The following is a 26,736-nucleotide window of genomic DNA, read 5'->3' as shown; positions in this document are numbered from 1 at the left end:
GGACCATGAGAACAACAGACACAAGGAGGGAAACATCACATGCTGGGGCCTGTCGGGGGGGTGGGGGCTAGCGGAGGGATAGCAGCAGGTGGGGGGCTGGGGAGGGATAGCAGCAGGTGGGGGGCTGGGGAGGGATAGCAGCAGGTGGGGGGCTAGGGGAGGGATGGCAGCAGGTGGGGGCTAGGGGAGGGATAGCACTAGGAGAAATACCTGATGTAGATGACCGGTGGATGGAGGCAGCAAACCACCATGGCATGTGTATACCTATGTAACAAACCTACACGTTCTGCACATGTAGCCCAGAACTTAAAGTATAATTTAAAAAAAAAAAAAAGAAACGAAAGCAAAGTCTCAGGAAATATGTGTACACCCATGTTCACAGCAGAATTATTCACAAGAGCCAAGAGGCAGAAGCAACCCCAAGGCTGATACATGAATGGATAAACAAAATGTGGTTTATGCACACAGCAGCGTACTCTTCAGCCTTCAAAAGGAGGGAAATTCTGACCTACAACGCAATCTGCATGAAACTTGACATTATGCCAAGTGAAATAGGCCATTAACCAAAGGACAGGCTCTGTACGATCCCACTTACGTGAGGTACATGGAGCAGGCCAATTCATGGAGACAAGCAGAAAGGGGGTTGCCGGGGCTGGTGAGGGAGGACGGGCCGTTCGTGGTGAATGGTGCAGTTTCAGTTGGGAAGCTGGGGAGAGTTCTGGAGGTGGATGGCGGTGACGGCTGCACAATAGTGCGAATGTACTTAATACCATGAAGAGTCGGGGAGCCCAATCTTTTGGCTTCCCTGGGTCACACTGAAAGAACTAATGTCTTAAGCCACACGTAAAAAATTGACACTAGGCCGGGCGCAGTGGCTCATGTCTGTAATCCCAGCACTTTGGGAGGCCGAGGCGGGCGGATCACCTGAGGTTGGAGTTCGAGACCAGCCTAGCCAACATGGAGAAATTCCGTTTCTACTAAAAATACAAAATTAGCCGGGCATGGCGGTGCATGCCTGTAATCCCAGCTAGTAGGGAAGCTAAGGCAGAAGAATCACTTGAACCCAGGAGGTGGAGGTTGCAGTGAGCCGAGATTGCGCCATTGTACTCCAGCCTGGGCAACAAGAGCAAAACTGTGTCTCAAAACAAACAAAACAAGCCAACCAACCAGGCAAACAAAAACACTGACACTGATGATAACCGAGGAACTAAAAGGGGAAAAAACATCACCAAAAAAGTCTCACAATGTCTTAAGAAAGTTTACAGATTGGTACTGGGCTGCATCCAAAGCCATCCTGAGTCTCACGTGGCCCCAGGCTGTGGCTTGGACACGCTTGATAGAACTGTACACTTAAAGATGATTAGAGGGCCGGGTGCCATGGGTCACGCCTGTAATCCCAGCACTTTGGGAGGCCGAGGCGGGTGGATCAGGAGGTCAAGAGATCGAGACCATCCTGGTCAACGTGGTGAAACCCCGTCTCTACTAAAAATACAAAAAATTAGCTGGGCATGGTGGCGCGCGCCTGTAGTCCCAGCTACTCAGGAGACTGAGGCAGGAGAATTGCCTGAACCCAGGAGGCGGAGGTTGCGGTGAGCCGAGATCGCGCCATTGCACTCCAGCCTGGGTAACAAGAACGAAACTCCGTCTCAAAAAAAAAAAAATAGAATGACCAGTTTTTTGTATGACGCATATTTTACCACAATTAAAACAACAGCAACCACCACCACCACCACCACCATGCCTCAGCTAATAAGTAGGTGAGCCAGAACTCACTGCAGATCTGCGTGGGCTTTCTGTGGTGCCAAAACCAGCTCCACCCTGACGGAAGCCCTGCTCAGGGCGCGGGTCCTTTCTAAAGAAGAGAGGCGGGGACGATGAATTGAAACCTTCCTGCTCTGCCATACAAAGACCTCATTACTGACAGCGCCATGGCCCTGTTTCATTTACGAAGCTTAGGACGTTGAGATACTTGACGGTGGGATTCCAGCAGGACCACGAAGCCTCCCGGGTGGCCGGAGCATGTCTCACTAGATGGCAGCATTGCTCACACAGCCTTGTTTCATTTTTTGACCCATGTGTGTCTTTTTTAACCCCACCAACGTCCCCACTTCCCAAGGAGGAGCTAGAGGTGCATCGAGTTCTAAACTTCTATGCAGAGGAATAAAGCATGACACTCAGCTTAGAAAGCCGAGTCACCCCAGACTGCCCCGAAAGCAATCACGGCAGGAGTGTGTGTAGTGGGCGGCCCTCCCAGGCAGGGCTGCAAACCTGACCCATCTGAGGAACGGGCCCCTTCCTCCAGAGAGTGGCTGGGGCAGGGGCCAGCACACAGGAGACCTGCGTTTGACTCCCAACACCGTCCCTTCCTAGCGGTGTGACCTCGCACAGCTCACCCGACAGGCCTGGGCTTGTTTCTGTCATTTGTAATTCATGAAGGCTGCCTTCTAGTTTTGCTTCCAGCCATGTCTGTCTGCTTGAACAAAAAGGGAGCATGTTATGAACAAGCTGATGGGGTCCATCTTCCCGGCGACACGGCGCCTCAGCCTGACGGACAGTGGGGAGCAGCTTTGCAAAGGTGATGGTCACCGTCAGGCTGGCTCAGATGAGTCAGCTCATTCAAAAACTCCCAGCCGGGAGCGGTGGCTCACGCCTGTAATCGCAACACTTCAGGAGGCAGGCCAAGGCGGGCGGATCACAAGGTCAGGAGTTCGAGACCAGCCTGGCCAATAAGGTGAAACCCCGTCTCTACTAAAAATACAAAAATTAGATGGGCGTGGTGGCACGTGCCTATAGTCCCAGCTACTCCGGAGGCTGAGGCAGGAGAATCGCTTAAACCCGGGAGGAGGAGGTTGCGGTGAGCCGAGGCCAGACCAGTGCACTCCAGCCTGGGCGACAGAGTGAGACTCTGCCTCAAGAAAAACAAAAGAAAACAAAACAAAAAACCCTCCCAGCCGCAGCCTTGGATATAGACATGGTTGCTGCTGTCTTGGCTTTTCACATGAAATCTTTCTTCTCCCTAGTGCCTCCGTCATGCCCAGCTCTCAGCTGAGCAGCGGAAGGAAGGATACGTGGACTCCTCGGACCAGTGGTGCGGCCGAAATGTACTAAAGTCTCCAGAGTCCCAAAAGGAGCGACTAACACGCTTCTAAACACCTAAATTATTCCCTCGGAGTGACTCAGGCATATGAAACATATGACTCATTAACTGATCCTCACAAATACCTCTATAAGATAAAGGCATGCTAATTCATCACAGTAAAGGTTGTTAGCACAGTAAAATCGCAATTAGAAATTAATTAGGTATATGTCTGGGGTGGGGTGGGTGAGGACATTAGAATTTTCCAATTTATCAAATATTGCAATGTATATGATAATTTTAAAAGAAAGGTTTATATTTCATAATACATAAAATAAGAAAGCCAACGTATTAACAATTTCCCAGACGCGTATAAATAAGGAAAGCAAGAATGGGGGTCCTGAATCCTCGGTTTCAAAGTGTTCAATAAGAACCACGAACCAAAAGGAAAGAATCAAGAGGTAGGCCTGAATTACCTGATATTTCAAATGAATTCCAAAATAATAAGGTCTGACTTTTTTAGGTTATTTTAAATGTGACCTTTCCACTACTCCGTGAAGTTCTAAATTATTCCAGTCTATTTGCAGCTTTCCCTACTCCCTAGAAAGGTCCCCAAATATGAGGGAAAACTGGTCAGTGAACCTTTCTGTATTTTATTAATTCACTAATGATAAAATGAGATCACTTCGGTCAGGCACAGTGGCTCATGCCTGTAATCCCAGCACTCTGGGAGGCCAAGGTGGGCAGATCATTAGGTCAGGAGATCAAGACCACCCTGGATAACATGCTGACACCCTGTCTCTACTAAAATACAAAAAATTAGCCAGGCATGGTAGCACACACCTGTAAGCCCAGTTACTGGGGAGGCTGAGGCAAGAGAATCACTTGAACCTGGCAGGCGGAAGTTGCAGTGAGCCAAGATTGCACCATTGCACTCCAGCCTGAGCAACAGAACAAGACTCTGTCTCAAAAAAAAAAAAAAAAAAAAAAAAAGAGATCACTTCTACTTAAAATATGCCATTCTCACATATGATGTGATGTACATAGGGAAAGCTGGGGTTTTGGGTAATATGTGGAGGAAGGAATGTTTTTGGAATTGTAGGCTAACATTTCTTTCATCAACCACAGGCTCTTACAATGGAAGAGAGGGCCCTGATTCCACTTAACTTGAGTCACGTGAACTTGAGCAAAAGAAAATGGCACTCAAGGTTCAGGGAACTTCACGGGGAAGCTGGCCCGTGTCACACGCGGTGCTAAGTATGCAACGTGCACTCTCACACACAATCTGCATAACAGCTCTGCAACTTTCCACTCTGCAGAGGAGAAAATTCACACGCATTGCAGTTAAGAAGCCCACTTGAGGCCACACAGTCAGCAAGGAAGCTGGGCTTTTATTTCCGGTGCATGAGTGGCAAATCCAGCGTGCCTCACCCTTGCATCGTGGGAGATTTCGATAAAATCATTGATGAGTGTCAGCCTCACACTTTCTAAAACTATCTGTTCTCTTTGTCATTAAAATGAGGGGGGAAAAAAAAAAGCAGTGGCTGTGTTTCCCCCTCAGCCAGCTGGCTATGGCGCTTGAATACTCTTCAACCCATAGGAAAGTGAAAATTCAGCCTGAGGGAACAAGGTCAGGGAGGGTGGCTGAGATCAGAGAGGATGGGGAGGGAAGCAGGTGACCGGGAAAAGCTTCCACCTCTGGGCAGTCTTCTGTCACCTACTCCACCCAGCAGGCAGCAGGTCTCCGCTCTGCCCCCACCCCAGCTCTGCCTGGGAGAAGACAGTAAGTCCCCCCTTGCATGGGTGGTAAGAGCCCCATTCCCACCTCCTAACCCCTCTCACCCACGCCAAGAAGCGGGAGGGAAGGCAAGTATTACCAGTAACTGAGGCGCTCCCCGAAAGCACACGGCACCTTACCTGCTGTTGCTAGCCTCTGTTTGGAGCCTAGAAACGCTACTAAAGACAAAAACAAAAAATAGAGCCGGGCGTGGTGGCTCACACCTGTAATCCCAGCACTTTGGGAGGCTGAGGCGCGCGGATCACGAGGTCAGGAGATCAAGACCATCCTGGCTAACATGGTGAGACCCCATCTCTACTGAAAATATAAAAAATTATCCGGGCGTGGTGGCATGTGCCTGTAGTCTCAGCTACTTGGGAGGCTGAGGCAGGAGAATCCCTTATACCTGGGAGGCACAGGTAGCAGTGAGCTGAAATCACAGCACTGCGCTCAGGCCTGGGCAACACAGTGAGAATCCATCCAAAAACAAACAAACAAAAAAATGCAGACCAAATTATCAGCTTGGTCAGTAGAGAAGGAACAAGGCTCCCCTAGAATCAGTCAGATTAGGCCAGGTGTCCCCAAACTACGGCCCAAGGGCCACATGCGGCCCCCTGAGGCCATTTATCCGGCCCCCCGCCGCACTTCAGGAAGGGGCACCTCTTTCATTGGTGGTCAGTGAGAGGAGCACAGTATGTGGCGGCCCTCCAACGGTCTGAGGGACAGTGAACTGGCCCCCTGTGTAAAAAGTCTGGGGACACCTGGATTAGGCTCTGTTTAAATTTACCTACCCTCAGGTAGTGTTCCAAGAGGTGCTATTTACATTTATGCCTATGGCTGTAAAGCACAAATGCCTTGCAAGGTATTCCATAAGAGGAGGCTGCCACTCTGCGAAAATCCCAGGCGTATAGGTGGACCACTGACTTTGTCCCTGAGTATTTTTTCATTTTGTCTGGCTCTTGAGAGTTCCCTCCAGCGTAAGCACATTTTTATCTTTTCCTCTTGTTCCCTTTTCTCTTCCAAGCAAAGAAGATGAATGGGAATGCTCCCCTGCTAACCAGCTGTGGACGCCTGCATCTGCTCCTTCTTCAGAAGTGGTTGATCTACCTACCTACCTAGCTAGCTACCTACCTACCTATCTACTCTATCTATCTATCTATCTATCTATCTATCTATCTATCTATCTATCTATCTAGAATGTGACCTTATTTGGAAATAGGGCCTTTGCAGATATAATTATCAGATTGCTACAAAAGTAACTGCAGTTTTTGCTATTATTTTTAACGGCAAAAATCCCAATTGCTTTTGCACATATGTAATAGTTAAGGATTGAGACGAGATCCTGCTGACCAGGGTAGACTCTAAACCCAATGGCTTGTGTCCGTGTAGAGAGGAGGAGGATGCAGTGAGACACGAGGCGGAGGTTGAGGCGATGCATCAGAAGCCACGGAATGCCTGGAGCCCACAGAAGCTGGGGAGGAAGGATTCTTCCCTGGAGCCTTCAGAGAAGCCCCGCACTGCCTGCATTTCAAACTGGCAGTCTCCGAAACCATGAGAATAAATTTTTGTTGCTCTTAAAGCCGCAGGCTGGGCACGGTGGCTCACACCTGTAATTCCAGCACTTTGGGAGGCTGATGGGGGTGGATCAACTAAGGTCAGGAGTTCAAGACCAACCTGGTCAACGTGGAGAAACCCCATCTCTACGAAAAATACAAAAATTAGCTGGGCATGGTGGCAGCTGCCTGTAATCCCAGCTACTCAGGAGGCCGAGGCAGGAGATTTGCTTGAACCCAGGAGGCGGAGATTCCCCCGTGGCCAGCTCGCTATGGAACGTAGATACTCCCTGGCTCTTCTCTTCAACTCATAGGAAAGTGAGAGTTCAGCCTGGGGGTTGCAGTGGGCCAGGCCCGATGGCTCACGCCTACAATTCCAGCACTTTGGAAGGCCGAGAAGGATCACCTGAGGTCAGGAGTTTGAGACCAGCCTGGCCAACACGGTAAAATCCTGTCTCTAAGAACAGTACAAAAACTAGCTGGGCGTGGTGGTGCACATCTATAATCCCAGCTACTCCAGAGGCTGAGGCAGGAGAATCGCTTGAACCTGGGAGGCGGAGGTTACAGTGAGCAGAGATCACGCCACTGCACTCCAGCCTGGGCAACAGAGCAAGACTCAGTCTCAGATAAATAAATAAATAAATAAATAAAGCCACGTAGTAAATTGTTGTCAGTCCTAAGAAACTAACATCTATCAGCCTATCACTTATCTATCCACATACATTCATTGTTCTCTTCCCTCTACGTGTTCTCCAGATAAATTCTTTTTTTTTTTTTTTTCGAGAAGGAGTCTCTGTCACCAGGCTGAAATGCAGTGGCACGATCTCGGCTCACTGTAACCTCCGCCTCCTGAGTTAAAGTGATTCTTCTGTCTCAGCCTCCTGAGTAGCTGGGATTACAGGTGCGTGCCACCACACCTGGCTAATTTTTGCATTTTTAGTAGAGACGGGGTTTCACCACATTGGCCAGGATGGTCTTGATCTCCTAACCTTGTGATCCGCCTGCCTCAGTCTCCCAAAGTGCTGGGATCACAGGCATGAGCCACCACACCCAGCTGATAAATTCTTTCTTAATGCTGTAGTTCTTGGTCTTGGCAGTTGAAACCAAGGCCTGGGTCCCACCTGAAGACATTCTCATTTAACTCATCTGGGGTGTGATTCAGGCATTAGGATTTATTTTTTAATCTCCCAAGTTATGCCAACGTGCAGCCAGAATGGACAATTCCTGCTTTCAGGCAAAGCAATCTTCCCATTCCCCTGCTTTGAAACCCCCACTGCCTGCCTTCTGCCTACCAGGTAAGAAGTGATACCAACAAACACCCACGTTCTGCCCTACAACTTTCAAAGTGCATTCAACTGCGTGCACCATGAAGATTTCTACCAGATGAGGTAAGAGTCACTGCCAGGGCAGTTCTGTGAAACTTCTTTCTATCAGATCAAAAGGCCCTCTCGTGGACATGAACTTCTTCCTACACGGAATTCAGTGAGGTCTCTCCTGCCCCTCCCGTTCCTTCCATCCCTCCCACCCCAGCTTGGAACGATTTCTGCAGTTTCGCCAGTACGAGACTTACGGAATTGTAATTACTAGCTATCAATGGAGAGTGGCTGTGGTGCGCTCGTTATGATGATTCTGTCACAATAGGGAGGTCTGAGACAATCGAAATCCAGCGGTGTGGTGTGAGTAACCTCTCAATCTGTGAAGGCACCCAAATGAAAGGACTGACTTGTGTCTGGAGCGGCCCATCCGCAGGGGAACGGAGTTTGCTGTGAAGATGAAAAGCCTGTGTTCTTGGCCATCTGCGGGTGTCTGCAGGGCCCCTCGTCTGTAGGCCCCATCCCGCGTCTCCTTACCAGGCTGTCCGGTTAACCAAAGGCTTACCAGGTAGAACAGCTTCCCGTTGCTGCTGAAGCAAAATAGCACCAATTCAGCAGTTTAAAACAACAGAAAGGTATCCTTTTTTTTTTTTTCTCTTTTGAGATGGAGTCTCACTCTGCCGCCAGGCTGGAGTGCAGTGGCACAATCTCAGCTCACTGCAACCTCCGCCTCCCAGGTTCAAGTGAGTCTCCTGCCTCAGCCTCCCAAGTAGCTAGGACGACAGGCACGCACCACCACGCTCAGCTGATTTTTGTATTTTTAGCAGAGACATGGTTTCATTATGTTGGCCAGGACGGTCTCGATCTCTTGACCTCGTGATCTACCCACCTTGGCCTCCCAAAGTGCTGGGATTACAGGTGTGAGCCATCGCACCCAGTCAATTTACCCTCTTAAAGTTCTGGAGACCAGAAGTCAAAAATGGCCCTGCAGGGCTGGCTCCTTCTAGAGGCTCAAGGGGAGAATCAGATGCTTGCTTCCCCCAGCTTCGAGAGGCTTCTTCTTCCATCATGGAAGCCGGCAGATTGGTGTCTCTCTCGTCTCTGCCCTCTGCTTCTGTCTCCCCAACTCCTCTCCCGGGTTCTGACCCTCCTGCCTCCCTCTTTCAGGATCCTTGTAATTACTCTGGGTCCACCCAAAGAGTCTAAAATGATCTCCTTGGTCGGGCGCAGTGGCTCACACCTGTAATCCCAGCACTTTGGGAGGCCAAGGCAGGCAGATCACTTGAGGCCAGGAGTTCAAGACCAGCCTGGCCAACATGGCGAAACCCCATCTCTACTAAAAATACAAAAATGAGCCTGACATGGTTGTCCTTGCCTGTAATCCCAAGGCTGAGGAAGGAGAATCACTTGAATTCAGGAGGTGGAGGTTGCAGCGAGCTGAGATCGTGCCACTGCACTCCTGGGTGGCAGAGCGAGATGCAAAAATAGTAATAATAATTAAATTAAATGATCCCCCATCTCAAGATCCCTAATCACACCTGCAAAGGCCTTTGTACTGTGTAAGGTAACACATCTACAGACTGTGGGGATCAGGGTGCAGACATCGTTGGGGGCCCCTATTCAGTCTACCACACCAAGCAAATGCCCAGATTAAACTGATTTGTAATTCTCCTAATGAGGTCTAGGTGTTCCCTTCAGACCACCGGCCCTATCCACATTCATAAGGTGTGACTACCCTTTTGGAATTTCACCCTGAACACTACGGCCTTGAGACATATGCTGTCCATGACTGAATATGCAGATTCTTTTTTCTGTATTCATGATTTGTCAAAAAGCATAAAGATAAATAATCTAATATCCCTTGGACCACCCACAAACAGGAGAAAGCAAAACCCACGGTCTTAAGAATCTCGTCAGGGTCATTATTTGTCTAACAGTGGCATCTTACACTACTGCCTGGCCGGGCAGAAGCTGCAGCAGATGGAAGCATCTGACCCCAGTGCTGGCGCGCGACGCGGGGTGCAGCAAAACTCAGGGCACAAGTGGCTGAGTGTGCCCTCAAGAGCTGCCAGGGGTGGGAACAAAAATCCTACACTCCTGACCTACTGGAAACACCCACCCCTGCGCCTTCTGGAAACGTGGTTCAGCCACGAAGAACTTTGTATGCCTCATCTCCCATCGTCAGCCATTACCAGAACACATGCTCCCGGTTTCCAGGAAGCCACGATAAACAAAGCCTCTGAGTACGACAGCACGTGGCGGGCCTCAGAGTCTCCCCTTCCTCCACCAGGACACCTGGAAATCCGCTGGCAGCAAGTTCCCCCAGGGCTTCTGATCTCAGGAGCGAGATTCATGCCCTGTAGAGGTCCTGCCGTTCAGCAAACTCTCATCTATTTTGAGGCTGGTGCTGCTTTTGCATCCTTTTGTGCCCCCCAACTTTTGTTTTTTTTGGAGATACCATCAGGGGTCTCACTGTCACCTAGGCGAGAGGCGGCACTGGTACACTCACACCTTACTGCAGCCTGTGACTCCTGGGCTCAAAGAACCCTCTTGCCTCACTCTCCTGAGTAGCTGGGACTACAGGCATGCCACAGGCCTGGCTAACTTTATTTCTCTGTAGAGATGGGGTTTCACTGTGTTGTCTAGGCTGGTCTCTTAACTCCTGGCCTCAAGCAGTTCTCACCTTGGCCTCTCAAGTGCTGAAATTACAGGCCTGAGCCACTGTGCCCAGACTGTGCTCACATCTTAAAATGTAAAGGTCAGTGATGACTATGATTCATAGGCACGATTATTTCTAAAGCTGTAACAGAGACAACCCCATCGTGACTTCAGCCAGAGCTCAGTCTAGCATTATCTCTGACATTAATTCCAATGGCTGCTTTTAGAGAAGCAGGAAAATTTGTAACGAGAGTGTTTTCCTCCAACTCAAGGAATGCACATGGACTACTTTCCTTGTATCAATGTTCCATTACGGATCTATTACTTGTTTTGTTGTTTTTTGTTTTTTGAGATGGAGTCTGTGTCGCCCAGGCTGGAGTACAGTGGCATGATCTCAGCTTACTGCAACCTCCGCCTCCCAGGTTCAACTGATTCTCCTGCCTCAGCCTCCTGAGTAGCTGGGACTACAGGTGAGTGCCACCACCCCCAGCTAATATTTGTATTTTTAGCAGAGACGGGGTTTTCACCATGTTGGCCAGCATAGTCTTGATCTCTTAACCTCATGATCCACCTGCTTTGGCCTCCCAAAGTGCTGGGATTATAAGCGTGAGCCACGTGCCAGATTTATTACTTGTATATTACTCTAACATCTTCTGAATTTTCTTGACAAGTTCAGTTGAGTGAAATCCTATGAAATAAAGTTCTTCTATCCTTTCAAACGCCCCTGTATCGAGTGCGACATGAAAATGCCCAGCTAGGTTCTTTTCATTGTATCTAAGGATTTATTAAGTATCATTAAGATACTTCAGGTTGGCCAGGCGCGGTGGCTCATGCCTGTAATCCCAGCACTTTGGGAGGCCGAGGTGGGCGGATCACAAGGTCAGGAGTTTGAGACCAGCCTGGCCAATACGGTGAAACCCTGTTTCTACCAAAAATACAAAAATTAGCCAGGTGTGGTGGCAGGCACCTGTAGTTCCAGCTACTTGGGAGGCTGAGGCAGGAGAATTGCTTGAACCCAGGAGGCAGAGGTTGCAGTGAGCCGAGATTGTGCCATTGCCCTCCAGCTTGAGTGATAGAGTGAGACTCCATTTCAAAAGAAAAAAAAAAAAGTTCAGCTTAAAGATTAGCTTGGAATCAAATAACTGGTAGTTTCCACCAAAATTCTTGGGTTCTAGATAGGTCTTTGGCCTGGAATTCTTTCCCAAACTAGGGCCAGTCATGGGAGATAATTACACTGCTCCCTGACACAGGAGCTCTCTCTAATGAAGCACGTGCACGTTAGCTGCTGTGAGGGACACAAGAATAAAATGAGTCACCTGTGGTCCGAGAGTGTGTGATCCAGCAAAAGAGATCAAACTAGGATTTAGAAAACTCTGAGCAAAGGAGCCTTCAACACATCTCTCAGCTTCAGGTCTCTCCTCTGGGAAATGAAAGGGTTGAAGTAGACAATTTCTATTGGTGTTCCTGCTTTCTAGTTCATAAAATATTTTCACGCCCTCTTCCTAATGATTCCCTATAATCACGTTGTGAGGTAGGAGTTTCATAGGTAAGGGAACAGACTAAGATGTCAAGCTACTAAGCTGGTCTAATAGCTGTGGAACCACAGCCTTGAACCAGATAAGACTCTGTCTCCAAATCTCCTACCATGATGCAAGAGCCATGACCACCTACAGAAGCGGATTCTAACACCCACGCCCTATAATTCTGATGTGTAGTCTCTCCTGCAGTTATTTAGTAGAATACATGTAAATCAGGCAAGAGCAGCTGCCGCTCAAAAGGAGATAACTAATCTATAGTTGATTACAAGGAACTAATCTAGACACATCCTTTCAAAGTCACAATTTCATGTGGTCAAATGAAGGTTCTAACACACGGTTACAAAGAGGGGGAAAATAGATACCAGGCTTACTTGGGGTGGTGGGTGGGAGGAGCACCCCACAGAAAACGACCCATGGGGTACTATGCTCACCACCCGGGGGGGCAAAATCAGTTGCACACCAAACCCCAGTGACATGCAATTACCCACCTAACCTGCACAGGCACCCCCAAACAGAAAATAAAAGTTGGAAAAAAATGAAGGTTCTAGAGCAGTAATCCCCAACCTTTTTGGCACCAGGGACCCGTTTCATGGAAGACAATTGGGGGTGGAGATGGGATGAAACGGTTCCACCTCAGACCATCAGTCATTAGATTCTCATAAGGGGTGCCTAACAGGGGTCTGGGGAGCCCTGTTCTTAGAGAATCATCTGCTTTCTCTATGTATGCATAGATTATGATAAATGTCTGCAAATTAACAAAAAGTCTTTCTTTGAAAGCTCGTCTTATCTTCTATTATATCAATTTTCTAAGATACTTAATGAGCACGATCTCTGTGGTTTGTTCTGCATTTTCGATGTAAGCTCAGTACTTCCTAAATTGCTCTTTTTAAAATCTCTCTGGATTGATTTCTGTTTATCTGTGATGCTTACAGGTTCCTGGTCTCTCTGGAGGTACTTGAGAAACGCGAAGGATACAGCAGAAGAGAATCAAGACTCTTCCTACTGCAGGTTTGGAGATGAGTACACAGCGGTGTGGGTAACAGGGATGGAGGAGGGACCACTCTATCGGCCACGTGACGCAGGCTTCACCAGGCTCCCTGCTGGAAAGCCTGTCCGTGCCGTTTCATCCTGGCTACATCTAAATTGCAGAAGGGCAGAGTCGTCCTCTCCCTCATTTCTAGAGGCTCGGGTGGAGCCGCACCCCTGGTAGTGACAAAGTCTAGATGCTTCTCTGCCCCGGGAACAGCTCTGGCACTAATCCAGAGGCCATCTGCTCTATGGGGAGGGAAGTGGGAGTACGGGTGAGCAGGAAAAATGAGGTCAGCTTTCAGAGCAGTCAACCATCTCTGACGAGCTGGCTAGACTGTGAACTGCAGAGTATTTACGGCAGGGAGATGTCCGCGACAGGAGACACCCAGTCTGGCCAGACCCAGAGTCCCCACCCCAGGGCATCAGGACGACACAGTCACAAAACAGGGACATGGATTCACACTGACGCACAGCCAGGCACCAAATCCCTTTATCGCACAGAGGCTTCCTCTGGTCCCGTTATTACTCGGGGGAAATGCATGAATTGATCTGTTCTGGAGTCGGAAAGACGAAACGTAACGTACCCAGGACGACTGCAAGTTGGTGGCTTATGTCAATCTTGGTTTATCTGGCTTTGCCACAGCAGGCTGGATTATGAGTCTGTCTGCATGCTCCCAAAGCAGTGGGCATCTCTTCACCTCTGCACCCACCTGGCTCCTCCCTCACTGTGAGGACCTCAGGACAGGAACCAGGACTTCCAGCCCGAGGCTGCAGCCCCACCTGCCACCTAGCGCAGTGCCTGGCACTTGGCTAGACACCTGTACAGCAAATTCTCTTTCATCTGAGGTTGGGAAGAAAGAGCAGAGATAGGCAGGGCACAGTGGCTCACACCTGCAATCTCAACACTTTGCGAAGCCAAGGTAGGCCAAACATCACCTGAGATCGAGAGTTCAAGACCAGCCTGATCAACATAGAGAAATCCCGTCTCTACTAAAAAACACAAAATTAGCTGGGTGTGGTGGCGCATGCCTGTCATCCCAGCAACTCGGCAGGCTGAGGCGGAAGAATTGCTTCAACCTGGGAGGCGATGCTTGCAGTGAGCTGATATCACACCACTCACCACTACACTCCAGCCTGGGCAACAAGAGTGAAACTCCGTCTCAAAAAAAAAAAAAAAAAAAAAAAAAGCCGGGCGCGGTGGCTCAAGCCTGTAATCCCAGCACTTTGGGAGGCCGAGGCGGGTGGATCACGAGGTCGAGAGATCGAGACCATCCTGGTCAACATGGTGAAACCCCGTCTCTACTAAAAATACAAAAAAGTAGCTGGGCATGGTGGCGCGTGCCTGTAATCCCAGCTACTCAGGAGGCTGAGGCAGGAGAATTGCCTGAACCCAGGAGGCGGAGGTTGCGGTGAGCCGAGATCGCGCCATTGCACTCCAGCCTGGGTAACAAGAGCGAAACTCCGTCTCAAAAAAAAAAAAAAAAAAAAAAGAGGAGGAATAGAACCATTGCACAAATAAAAGAAACACACCAGTAATCCCTCATCGGCCTTTTCAGCAGCATCCTCAGCGTCCCCCTCACACACAAACTCTGACCGCACTTTGAATATTTTCCATGAAAGCGCCAGTTCCACGCTCAGCGGTCCTTGCTCGTTAGCGCTGGCGCGGCAGCTGAGTCTCCTGACTGGCGCCGGCCACGTGCTGCCAGCACACTGGAGTCGTGGGAGGTGAAATGTGACTTGTCTGTGTAACATGAGGATGTGGCTCACACAACCCAGGGATGTGTTGAAAATACGGCCTGGGTAGAAGGATGTTCACCTGAGCCTTTTATTTATAGTAGCAAAGACCTAAATTCTAGTGAATTGGTGTTTGGAGATAATTAGATTGGTGCAAAAGTTATTGCGGTTTTTGCCATTGAAAGTAATGCCAAAAACCGCAATGACTTTTGCACCAACCTAATTAGGACATTGCCATGGAGCCGATAATATTGATATAATGAAATATGCTACTGCCAAAGAGAATATTTTAGGAAAACATACAAAGGCATGGGGAAATGTATCCACCGTATTAAGTGAAATGCAGGGCACATAATTCATTGAACCTGCTCACAATTTTACAGATTGCCAGGTATGACATATTAGGAGGAAGTATACCCAAATGTCACATAGTTTCCATCTGGGCCACATCGACTTTTAAAGTCTTATTTAAACTTTTTCACATATTTTAAATTTTATTCTACAACCAACATGTAACTTTTTATGATTTTCTAAATAGCGTATTTTAAAACTGCAAACAACAGCAAAATAAGCAGACCATCCCATAATGCAAAGAAGCCCTTCTCTGTTCCTGCCCTAGATGGTCACTTCCGAGATGAGACCGTGAAGCCTCTCCCAGGACGCCACTGGTCCCTCATTCTACTTATACACACAGCCCAGATAATTCTATCCGAAAGTCTCGGGGCGACGAGATCCCTGCAGGTCAAACTAGTTCTTGTCTTTGTTACAGCAGATCTGAACAGGAACTGAGAGATGTGGGTGGCTGACGCTGGGGTAGCCTAGGGAAGCTGGAAGCTGGGGTGGTAGGCAAAGGCACTCCCCGGGCAGGGAGGCTGGAGCTGATCATGCCACGGGCCGCGTGGCCACAATCACTCCGCATCTCTGAGCATCATGTTCCCTGTCTGCAAAAGGAAGATCCCACACCTGCCCGCCTCTCTCATACACCTACCTTGGGGTTAAATGAAATAATATGTATGTTCTGTTCGGCAAATTAGAAAGCACTCAGTGAAATGACGAGTTCGACAATCCAAGAATGCTAACATCTTAGGATAATATTCAGTGTTTCCCACTTTCTTTCAAGATAGCAAGAGACACACATACTCTCAAACACTCTAGAAAACATCACCAGGAATTTTATCAACGCATTTAACTCACTTCGCGAATCCCTGGACCTTTGTCCCACCTAACAAAACTATACTATGTGTTCCCTCGACTTGCTCCCTTTTCTCCTGGGCTCATGGGTACATTGGCTTCCCCAGGTTCCCCAGTGGGAAGGCGGGGTCAAGACATGACACTATCTGTCTGTCTGTCTCTCTCTCTTCTTTTTTACCGATTCAGAGTCTTGTTCTGTCAGCCAGGCTGGAGTACAGTGGTGCAATCTCGGCTCACTGCAGCTTCTGCCTCCTGGGCTCAAGCAATCCTCCCATCTCAGCCTCCCAAGTAGCTGAGACTACAGGCTCATGCCACCATACCTGGATCATTTTTGTATTTTTAGTAGAGATGAGGTTTCTCCATGTTGCTCAGGCTGGCATACAACTCCTGGGCTCAAGCAATCCACCCACCCAAAAGTGCTGGGATTATAAGTGTGAGCCACCAAGCCCAGCAGAGACTGGAGTCCTGTCACTGGAATATACATGTAAGCAATGCATATCCCCTTCAGGCAAAGCTGGGCCCCAAAATCCTCTTGTGACATCCTCCATACACTCTCTCTTCCCTCATTTCCTGGCTGGTTACAGAAGATGTTGTGGAGGACTCTCGAGGCCCCTGGAAGATGGTGACACATTTGGTGGAAGAAGTCTGTGTCCCCACATCGCAGCAAAGCCACCCACCAAACACCCACTATGACACAGATCCAAGTAAGAGAGAACCCGAGGTCTTCAGGATGATGTGCTGTATGTACCAACCGCTTCTCTGAATAACACACCCTTGACCGTGGCTGCCCCTTCACTCCAGCGACGGTCAACGCTCTCCGCTGCTTCCCACCACTGATGCAGGGGATGTAGGGGCCGCTTACATTAAAAAATCCAGTCCTCAGCCAACAGAAACTCACACAGGCAATATTAGAACATCTTTAAAGATTCCCTAGGAGACTGAAGACCTGTTTTCCATCTCTATGGGGAAACATGGGGGCATGCGCTAATTTAAATAACTGAAAAGGGAAAAAAAAACGCTTTTGGCTGCCCAGTCCCAGCAGTTCTTAAGGTGAGTTGCAAATAGAAGAGAGTTCGGGTCTATGAAGGGAGAAGAGGTTAGGAAGGGCGTCTACACCTCTTTTAGACGGTCTAGACAGAGGAAGCAGAGTGCCAGCACGGACCGTGGTTCCTTCACATGTTTTACTCTCGGCAATGCCCAGTACTTCCCATGGGTTGCTTTAAAATCACGATTTCAGGGACTCACAATATCCTTTGTTTCAAAAGCCTGTCACTCATTTGTCTTAATATCTCAAATCTCTGTTAACAGCACAACAAGGATCCCCTATATGTGGCAGGTATTGGGGTACATGTCATGCCAACGCTACCTTACTTAATTCTTATGACTCACGTCCGTGTGTAAGTGGGGACTTGAGCCTGAGACAGGGCAAACCCCTCGTGCAAGGTCACATTGCTAATAAGTGGACGAGTCCGGGATCGGACCCCACTCCAAGTATCTCCGTGGCCCTGCTCTTCATGGCTACGCCATGTGGCAAACCTGCTGGCTGAGAAGCCGCTGGCATCACCTGGACCAGCAGGGTCTCTCAGGAAGGGGGCGCTGAGGGCGGAGAAAGGGCAGCTGTGGGGGGTTTTGGAGGATACAGCAGCACCCTCCCACAGCAGGCGCGGGTGGAGCACGCTGGCGAGAACTCTGCGGGCTCACATGGAAACGCTAGGCTCTGAGGGACGGGGTTCCCAGGAGGAGGCAGAGGAAGGAAGTGCTCCCCACTTCTCTGCTTTCACTCCAGCCCTGATCTTCCTGGTTCACACAGGCGACTTACCTGGTATGGGTACAGGGTGACCCCGTTGGTCCTCGACAGGGACCAGGTGCCTTCCAGGTACTGGTGAGCCTGGATGGCCACTGAATTGAGGATGTTCCCATTGCTTGGACTGGTGGCCATCTGGAGGCTGGCCTTGGCCTGGTAAGTTGGGGACCCGCTCTTCTTTTCCGCCCCATTGCTGACCCCAAGGCTGCTGGGTTTGCTGCTGTGCTTGTTGGCGAGGCCTGTGTAGTTGGAGGTGGCATAGGGGGCGGGCACAAAGGCCCAGTCCCTGGGCTGCTGGAGCCCGCCCACGTGCCGGGACCCCCCCAGGGTGGGGATGTTGAAGAGCGGCGGGGGCGAGCCGGGCGAGGCGTCGTAGTGCTCGCTGCCAGCGGCCTGCCCCAAGGCCAGCACCATCTGGACGGCCTCCTGCTTCAGCTGGTTCAGGTGAGTGGCGCAAACGTCACAGCGGTTGTCCCGGTCATTCCACGCCTTCCGGATGGTGTTGGGGACCTGGAGTTTGTCGTGAATCACAGCTGAGAAAGCAGGGTCCTAGAGAACACGGAAGCAGAGGAAAGGAGATTCCGTCACTCAGGATTGCCCAGTGCAAGTCAGACACCTGGCTCACGAGCTACGCCCTGGCTGTGCCCAAGGAGTTTGATGGTCTGACTGGCATCAACAGAGATGAGAAACCACGTGGGCAGAAAAGCCCCTACTTCTGATAAACACCTCTGACAAATGTAAGAATTTTATAGTGAAAACTTTTAAAAAGAAGTTTTAAAAAAAAGACTTTTAAGTATGCTCCTTGCCAGGCGGGTCAAACAAGAACATTTGTATGCTGGCGTCGTTGTTATATTTTGTTTTTGAGACGGAGTCTCGCTCTGTCACCAGGCTGGAGTGCAGTGGCGTGATCTTGGCTCACTGCAACCTCTGCCTCCTGGGTTCAAGCGGCTCTCCTGCCTCAGCCTTCCAAGTAACTGGGACTACAGGCACCCGCCACCACATCTGGCTAATTTCTTGTATTTGAGTAGAGATGGAGTTTCACCATGTTGGCCAGGATGGTCTCGATCTCCTGACCTTGTGATCCGCCTGCCTCAGCCTCCTAAAGTGCTGGGATTACAGGCGTGAGCCACCACGCCGGCCTCTTATTCTTACATCCACTAAAAAATTACAGCCTTCCCTAGGCTCTTGCAGGGTGTTCAATCAGAAGGAACAGATGTTTGCCAGGCATTATGGGATGGGAGGCACCAAGCAGCCCAGCAAACCTGTGTAGACGGACTCATGTTTACTATTTGCCCCTTGGCAAGCTGGCCATGTCTCTACCCAGGTATCTGATATTCTAACCCACTAAAACAAAACAGTCCAAGATACATTTCCCCTCAAACTTCATCTAAAACCACTATTTTAAAATATTGGCTGGGCGCAGTGGCTCAGGCCTGTAATCCCAGCACTTTGGGAGGCTGATGCAGGGGGACTGCTTGAGGCCAGGAGCTCAAAGACCAGCCTGGGCAACACGGTAAGACCCCATCTCTACAAAACACTTAAAAATCAGCCAGGCATTGTGACACACGCCTGCAGCCTCAGCTACTCAGGAGCCCGGGCTGGGAGGATTGTGTGAGGGCAGGAGTTCGAGGCTGCTATGACCGCCACTGCGTCGCCCGAGCAGCAGAGCCAGACATGTCTCACAAAAACCATCTTGTGGCCGGGTGCGGTGGCTCACGCCTGTAATCCCAGCCTTTGGGAGGCCAAGGCGGGTGGATCACAAGGTCAGGAGTTCAAGACCAGCCTAGCCAAGATGGTGAAACTCCATCTCTACTAAAAATACAAAAATTAGTTGGGCGTGGTGGTGGGTGCCTGTAATCCCAGCTACTCAGGAGGCTGAGGCAGGGAACTGCTTGAACCCAGGAGGCAGAGGCTACAGTGAGGCGAGATCGTGCCACTGCACTCCAGCCCGGGTGGCAGAGAAAGACTCTGTCTCAAAAAAATAAAAAAGTCTTGCCAGGTGTGGTGGCTGGCACCCATAGTCCCAGCTACTTGGGAGGCTGAAGCTGGAGGATCCCTTGAGGCTGGTTGAGACCAGCCTGAGCAACACAGAGAGAAAACCTTACAAAATAATATATATATTCTTATTATATATATTTATAAAATGTTTATAGATAAAATAAAAACCTAGCTCAGAGGCCCATATCAAAAAGAAACCAGGAAATGGATGGAATGAGAGCAATGTCTCTTCTTTACTTGGCTTTCACTGTTACAGGAGAGGAGGGTCGCACAGAGGAACAAGCCCCAGGAGTGTTCACTGAGGATCAGTTTCCTGTCCTGCCACCTGTGACCTGGGAGTTCTGTAGTGACCTCAGGCCACGTACTGGATCTCCCTGAGCCTCTCAGCTGCCACACAGGGTCATGGCCTATCCTTACTGTAAGGACCTTCCAGCTCCGTAACTCCATTCGTGGAGAAACTGGGACTGGAGAGTCGGGCCTGTGCATATATGAACAGGGCCACTATGCCATTTGGGGGCCTGGGTGACCGTCTGAGGTTCAACACTTGTTGCAGATAATTGATAAAACTCATCTCAAGGCTTATTTACCTCCAGGCCATTAGGGAGAAAATCTGCCCTTCTGAAATTCACTGTCAGCTTTTACGGGGTACGAACCCCTTCACAGCTGAACGGGGGTTGATGAGCGTAGGCAGGAAGGGTGGTGTGGGGAGGGGGCAGGATCATCAGCAGTGGGGGGGTCGTTCTTAATTACGATCCATCTCGATGACAGGCTCCAGCGTTTTGTGTTCCCTGTTTCACTGCCCTGAACAGCTCCTCAGCGTGCACTGATTAATCAATGCATAAATAAGAGGCCTCTTCCCACTGCAGCAGCAGTGAGTGGCTCAGGAGGGAGACACTCAGTCACATGGCGGGAAGCATGGACGGTGAAGGCTCATCAAGTCTCCTTGAAGTGATGCAAACCATGAGGCCTGCCTCGGGCGCCCTTGTCAATGACAGGGCCAGAGAGGCTCCAATCACAACTCAGAGCTTAGGACCTGCAAAGGCCCCTTCCACAACAGAGCACCACCTCAGTTTACAGATAAACAGGTCCCAGAGGGTTAAAGTGTGGACCATGGCTGGACTTCTTAACCACCAGTAAGTGATTTTTCTCCCTCAGCCAAAGAGCCATTATCCATCCAGAGATTCACATTCTCCCACAGACGCAGAAGATTTCCACCCCCACGTTTTCACTAGGAAATGTTCATTTACGCAAACGAAATGTATTCGGGCCCCCATATATGCAAAGATACAGTTTCCTGTGTTTTCACATAACCAGTGCCTTGTGCTTTCAAGGCACCAAACGGTTTGGTTTCGGGCAGCCTGCAATCGATTGCTTATTTAGAATATGTTTGTAACGCAGCCACATGGAAGAAGTGCCACAGACAGGAGGCCACTGTAGGCACAGGCGTGTCTGCACATCACAGTTGACTTCGATGCTAGCCCTTGGAGTCTGGATTTGACTCTGACGTAGGGACGCATTCACTCTGCAGAAACCCCGTGAGCCATCCCTGGCTGAGAACCCCTCTTCTCTTTTTTTTTTTTTTTTTTTTGAGATAGAGTCTTGTTCTGTCACCAGGCTGGAGTGCAGTGGCCCAGTCTCTGCTCCCTGCAACCTCCGCCTCCCAGGTTCAAGCGATTCTCCTGGCTCAGCCTCCCGAGTAGCTGGGACCACAGGTGTGCACCACCACACCCAGCTAATTTTTGTATTTTTAGTAGAGACAGGGTTTCACCATGTTAGCCAGGATGGTCTTGATCTCTTGACCTTGTGATCTGCCCGCCTCGGCCTCCCAAAGTGCTGGGATTACAGGCGTGAGCCACCGCGCCCGGCCCTCTTTTCTTCGTCTTTACTACTCTTCCTTGAAGCACTACCTTCCTCATTCAACTTACTGTCATTTGTGGCTCAGCTGCTGACATTTAACAAATAGGTATTTTGGTTTCCAGAGTGCCAGGCATTGCCCCAGGCGGGGGTCTGAGGGTACAGGAGAACAATACCCGTACTCCGGGAGCTCACAGTCCACGGGGCCTTCCTGGTTCCTGGACTACCGAATGCCTCATGCCTCTGCTGCCACCTCTAGCCCAGTCTGCAGTGACTCCCAGGACCAATCCATATGTACTCAGACACGTGGAGCTCAGTGCTCTCCCAGGGCTGACAGCACATCAGCACCAGCTCCCGCTCCTCACGGCACTACTCCACGCACACCTGTGCCAGCTGGAGCAAGCCCAGCCAGCGCCGATATTCAGTGCACAGCTGAGCCCACCATCAATACGACCACCACAGCCAGCCAGGAAGTAGCCAACAACCCATTCCTCTCTTTTCCAGGGAAAAGCTGAGGTTGAGAGTTTTTAACGTGTATGTGGTTGTTGGCTGAGGTCGGAGGTGTTCCTTCAGTTAAACAACCTTTGATCTAAAACCCTTTGTGAATCCTTATCATCAAAAGGCCTCAGTGAATCAAGAGATACATCTTATGGAAACGACAATCCCTTTCGAGGGCTTGTCCACACATTATACATAAATATTTTAGTATGACTCACAACTTGAAAAAGGAATGGTTAACAGCCACAGCTTTCTGTAAGTGCTGAAATGAGAAGATACCACTTTAAATGAGGATAGTCATAAACAGGAAGACAAGACAAAAGGAGGCGGGGCACAGAGGCTCACACCTGCAATCCCAGCACTTTGGGAGGCGGAGGTGGGCAGATCACAAGGTCAGGAGTTCAAGACCAGCCTTACCAAGATGATGAAATCCCATCTCTACTAAATACACAAATTATCCGGGTATGGTGGTATGGGCCTGCAGTCCCAGCTACTCAGGAGGCTGAGGCAGGAGAATCACTTGAGCCCAGGAGGTGCAGGTCGCCGTGAGCCGAGATCACACCACGGCACTCCAGTCTGGGCAACAGAGTAAGATTCCATCTCAAAATAACAGATTAATTTTCTTTGCCCCTAAACCTACGCTTGTTGCAGTGGTCACTAGCTATGTAAATAGTATCATAATCCACCGGGGACCCAGGCCTGAAATTTAGAACCTTCCTCAGGTCCCCCTTTTCAGTCACATTCAATCATCAAATTTTCAAATTGGTGATTGGTACTTCCAAGAAACTCTTGGCCAGGCCCCCCACCACCACGTTCATGCTTTCAGAGCTCTCACTCAGTGCCCCCCGGACTCCAGCCTTGACCTCACCTCCCCACAAGAAAATGACTTCACCAAAATTCAAATCCAATCATGCCATGACTCAGCCTTTCCGCACCTCCATTCTAAGAGTTATCTTACTGTCTGCAGTTTTCATTTGGACAAGTATCTCCATTAGACTCACCGCTCCTGATGGGAAAATAGGCTTTTTTTCTGTCTTCAATACCCTACTATCCAGCGGAGTGCCTGGAACATAGTAAGGACTCAACAAATATGTGTGAAATAAATAAAGGGAAGACCGCATTTGCGGTCGTCCTGACTGCGGCGTCTGATCTCCGTTGGCTGCAGCCAGACCTCACCCTCTAAACCAAAACCCGATTGGCTAACAACTTAAAACTTTTCTAAACAGGTGAAAGCAATGGAGAGCTGGGACCTGCCTGGGAGCACGTCCAGCATGGATATCTTAGTTAAGTACAAGGACACAGAGTGTGCTACGTGCCTGTCACCATGGCGTGTCTACACAGCTACGTAGGATAGGGCTTAACAGAGTTATTAGCACACGTATGATTTAACAAGAAAGAAAACTTTAAAAAGGAACTTTTCTACTTCCCACACAAAATAACAGGCACAGTGGGGCCAGCAATGAGACCATGCCCTGAGGCCGCAGGTGGGTGGCCTCCATCAGCATAAAACTCAGGTGGAGACTTCCTTCTGAAGAGACTGTTCCCAGGGTGCTTGCTGACGACCGTACAATGTGTGTGCTGCACGCCGAGCTGAGCGGGTGGCAGCACTGAACGTGAAGGCACACAGGCACGCTGGGCGACAAGCTGAGACAAACCAGAAAAAAAGACCCTCCAGAGGAAGAAATGTTCAGTGTCAGACCACAGTTGTTCTACATAAGAAACCAGATTATCCTGGGCTGTCACGGCTGTGCCCAGCCTCGGCGCGTCTGCTCTGGGTGACTGCAGAGAGAGGTGGGCCTCTCAAAGACTTCAGTCTGAAAGCCTGCGTTCCGCAAGGGAGGCGGCTAGGCGGGCGGAAGGCAGGTGCTCAGGAATTTAACAGGGCTGCTTGCGGCAGCCTGTGAAAAGGTGTCGCAGATGGCAAGACTCTGCTCCCTCAAAAGAAAAGGGAGGTGTTTAATTAGAACTCGATAGGATTAAGAACGGTTCATGGATGACTCAAAAGAATGGGCGAGGCATATCTCATCACAACTCCCGAAAATGTTTTTATTTATTTCTTTATTTTTTGAGACAGAGTCTTGCTCTATTGCCCACGCTGGAGTGCAATGGTGTGATTTTGGCTCACTGTATCAAGCGATTCTTTTGCCTCAGCCTCCCAAGTAGCTGGGACTACAGGCGTGCACCACCATGCCTGGCTAATTTTGTATTTTTAGTAGAGATGAGGTTTCACCAGCTTCCTTCCTTCCCTCCCTCCCTCCCTCCCTCCTTCCTTCCTTCATCTCACCCTGTCATCCAGGCTATAGTGCAATGCTTTGATCTCAGCTCACTGCAACCTCCACCTCCCAGGTTCAAGCAATTCTTGTGCCTCAGCCTCCCGAGTAGCTTGGAATACAGGCACCTACCACCACACCTGGCTGATTTTTGTATTTTTAGTAGAGACAGTGTTTTGCCATGTTGGCCAGGCTGGTCTTGAACTCCTGACCTCAGGTGATCCGTCCCCCTCGGCCTCCCAAAGTGCCGGGATGACAGGCGTGAGCCCCCGCGCCTGGCCGGCCAGTGGTTACGTCCAGGCTTCATCTTTTCCAGCTAGATGGTATGGACAGTGTTGATTCTTTTGAAAACTTTTGGTTAAGGGCTTGGGGCTCCCGTGGCTGCTGCTTAGCAGCTGAGTGACCAGGGGCCATTTTTCACAGATCTATCCCAGCTTCAGTCTCCTTAATGTAAAAACAGGAGTTGATAATCATCCTTGTTTTACGGAGTTAAGTAAGCATGAAAAGTGATAAGGTATGCAACATTTTTAGCACAGACCTGGTCCTTGGCAGATGCTAAATAAAGAGTTGGTAGTAATGATCAGCAATGCGACTGTTCTCAGTCTCTAATACAGTACCTTGTATAAATTTAGAACTTCATATAATGGTGGTGGTGAGGATGATAAGGAGGATGGTGACAGTGATCTTAGGGCTTACTTTTATCTAGGAGGATTTAGTGCTTTTGCAATTAAGAGCAGAGTGGATGATGAAGAAGGGAACATAGGATAATGACTTCACCTCCTACATCTGGTCAAGTCAAAGCCTTCTTAAAATAAATCAGGCTGAACACAGTGGCTCACACCTGTAATCCCAGCGCTTTGGGAAGTCAAGATGGATGGATCGCTTGAGGTCAAGAATTTGAGACCAGCCTGGCCAACATGGCAAAACCCCATCTCTACTAAAAATAAAAAAACGTAGTCGGGCATGGTGGTAGGCACCTGTATTCCCAGCTACTCAGGAGACTAAGGCAGGAGAATCGCTTGAACCTGGGAGGTGGAGGTTGCAGTGAGCTGAGATCGCAGCGTCGCACTACAGCCTGGATGACAGGGTGAGAAGAAGGAAGGAAGGGAGGAGGGGAGGAGGGGAGGAGGGGAGGCAGGGAGATCAAAATAGGCTGGGTGCAGTGGCTCACACCTTTGCGATGCCAAAGCGAGGCAGGTGGATCGCTTGAGCCAGGAGTTCAAGACCAGCATGGACAACATGGGGAAATGTACAAAAAAAAAAAAAAAGAAAAGAAAGAAAGAAAAGAAAGAAAAAGAAATCAAAATAATAATGGGTCCCTGGAGTTCCTGAGCTGACATCTCTGAGCATGACTGAATGACTCTCAGCCTCCTTCTCTATTTTAAAAGACGAAACACTCCAAGAGGCATTCGTGTCCATGGAACTAAGAATCTGACGCTTCTCACTGTAACAGCCGACTGAAAACTCTTCCTCATTCTCCCACAAGAGTGAGTAACGCTTCTCAGGGGCTTTGCTAGATGTTTGGTTGAATCACAGAGCTGTCCACTACCTGGTCAGTGTCTCCTAGGAGCTACCAACCTCTTCCCAGAAGACACAGAAAGAGAAAGCTGGGCCAGGCGGGGGGGCTCACTCTTGTCATCCCAGCCCTCTGGGAGGCCAAGGCAGGAGGAGTATGAGGCCAGGAGTTCAAGACCAGCCTGGCCCACATAGTGAAATTGCATCTCTACTAAAAATACAAAAATTAGCTGGGCGTGGTGGTGCGTGCCTGTAATCCCAGCTACCCAGGAGGCTGAGGCAGGAGAATCACTGGAACCCAGGAGGCGGAGGATGCAGTAAGCTGAGACTGTGTCACTGCACTCCAGCCTGGGCAACAGAGCATGACCCCATCTCAAGGAAAAAAGAGAGAGAGAGAGAGAAACCTGATTTCACATCAATACACCTTCAACCCTGAACATCCTGCCCAGTCTGTCCCTTGGCTGCGGGGAAATAGGAGCCTTCACAAATAGAGTCAGAGCTTAAGACGGGGACACAGATTCCTGCTCCGCACTTAAAATGCTTCCCTTAACTTTAAAGTTGACGTAACATGACACAAAAATAGAGCGCTGAACTATACTCATGCAAGCACTGATCAACATTCTACTAGAATGCTCTACAATATGACTTCCAAATGGTTAAAGCCTATCTGGACTAGATTGGGGTTTTACATATAGGCGTTAATGCACCAACAGGCAGCAAAGGGAATTATTTTCAATCACAAGTAGTTGTATTAGTATAAGGCTATTAAGGATTCTGTTAATTATCTAATTATGAAATCGCTTAATGTTTCTTTTTCTTTTTTTTTGAGGTGGAATCTTGCTCTGTCACCAGGCTGGAGTGCAGTAACGCTATCTCAGCTCACTGCAACCTCTGCCTCCTGGGTTCAAGTGATTCTCCTGCCTCAGCT

The 26,736-nt window shown here is 49.5% G+C and overlaps 1 protein-coding gene across 2 annotated transcripts in view; it reads right to left on the bottom strand.

Moving 5' to 3' along the window:
- KIF26B (kinesin family member 26B) overlaps positions 1-26,736 on the bottom strand; it is a 526,146-nt gene that overhangs the window by 307,223 nt on the left and 192,187 nt on the right. For both annotated transcript variants that reach the window (XM_039464246.2, XM_074385662.1), the window contains one exon: positions 17,689-18,222. In XM_039464246.2, coding sequence (XP_039320180.2) covers positions 17,689-18,222 — 534 coding nt within the window. The remainder of the gene's footprint in view (positions 1-17,688; positions 18,223-26,736) is intronic.

Source organism: Saimiri boliviensis, chromosome 14, assembly GCF_048565385.1.
Source record: "Saimiri boliviensis isolate mSaiBol1 chromosome 14, mSaiBol1.pri, whole genome shotgun sequence".
Lineage (NCBI taxonomy): Eukaryota > Metazoa > Chordata > Mammalia > Primates > Cebidae > Saimiri > Saimiri boliviensis.
The sequence above is the reverse complement of the archived record's forward strand: the minus strand, read 5'-3'. Positions and strand labels throughout refer to the sequence as shown.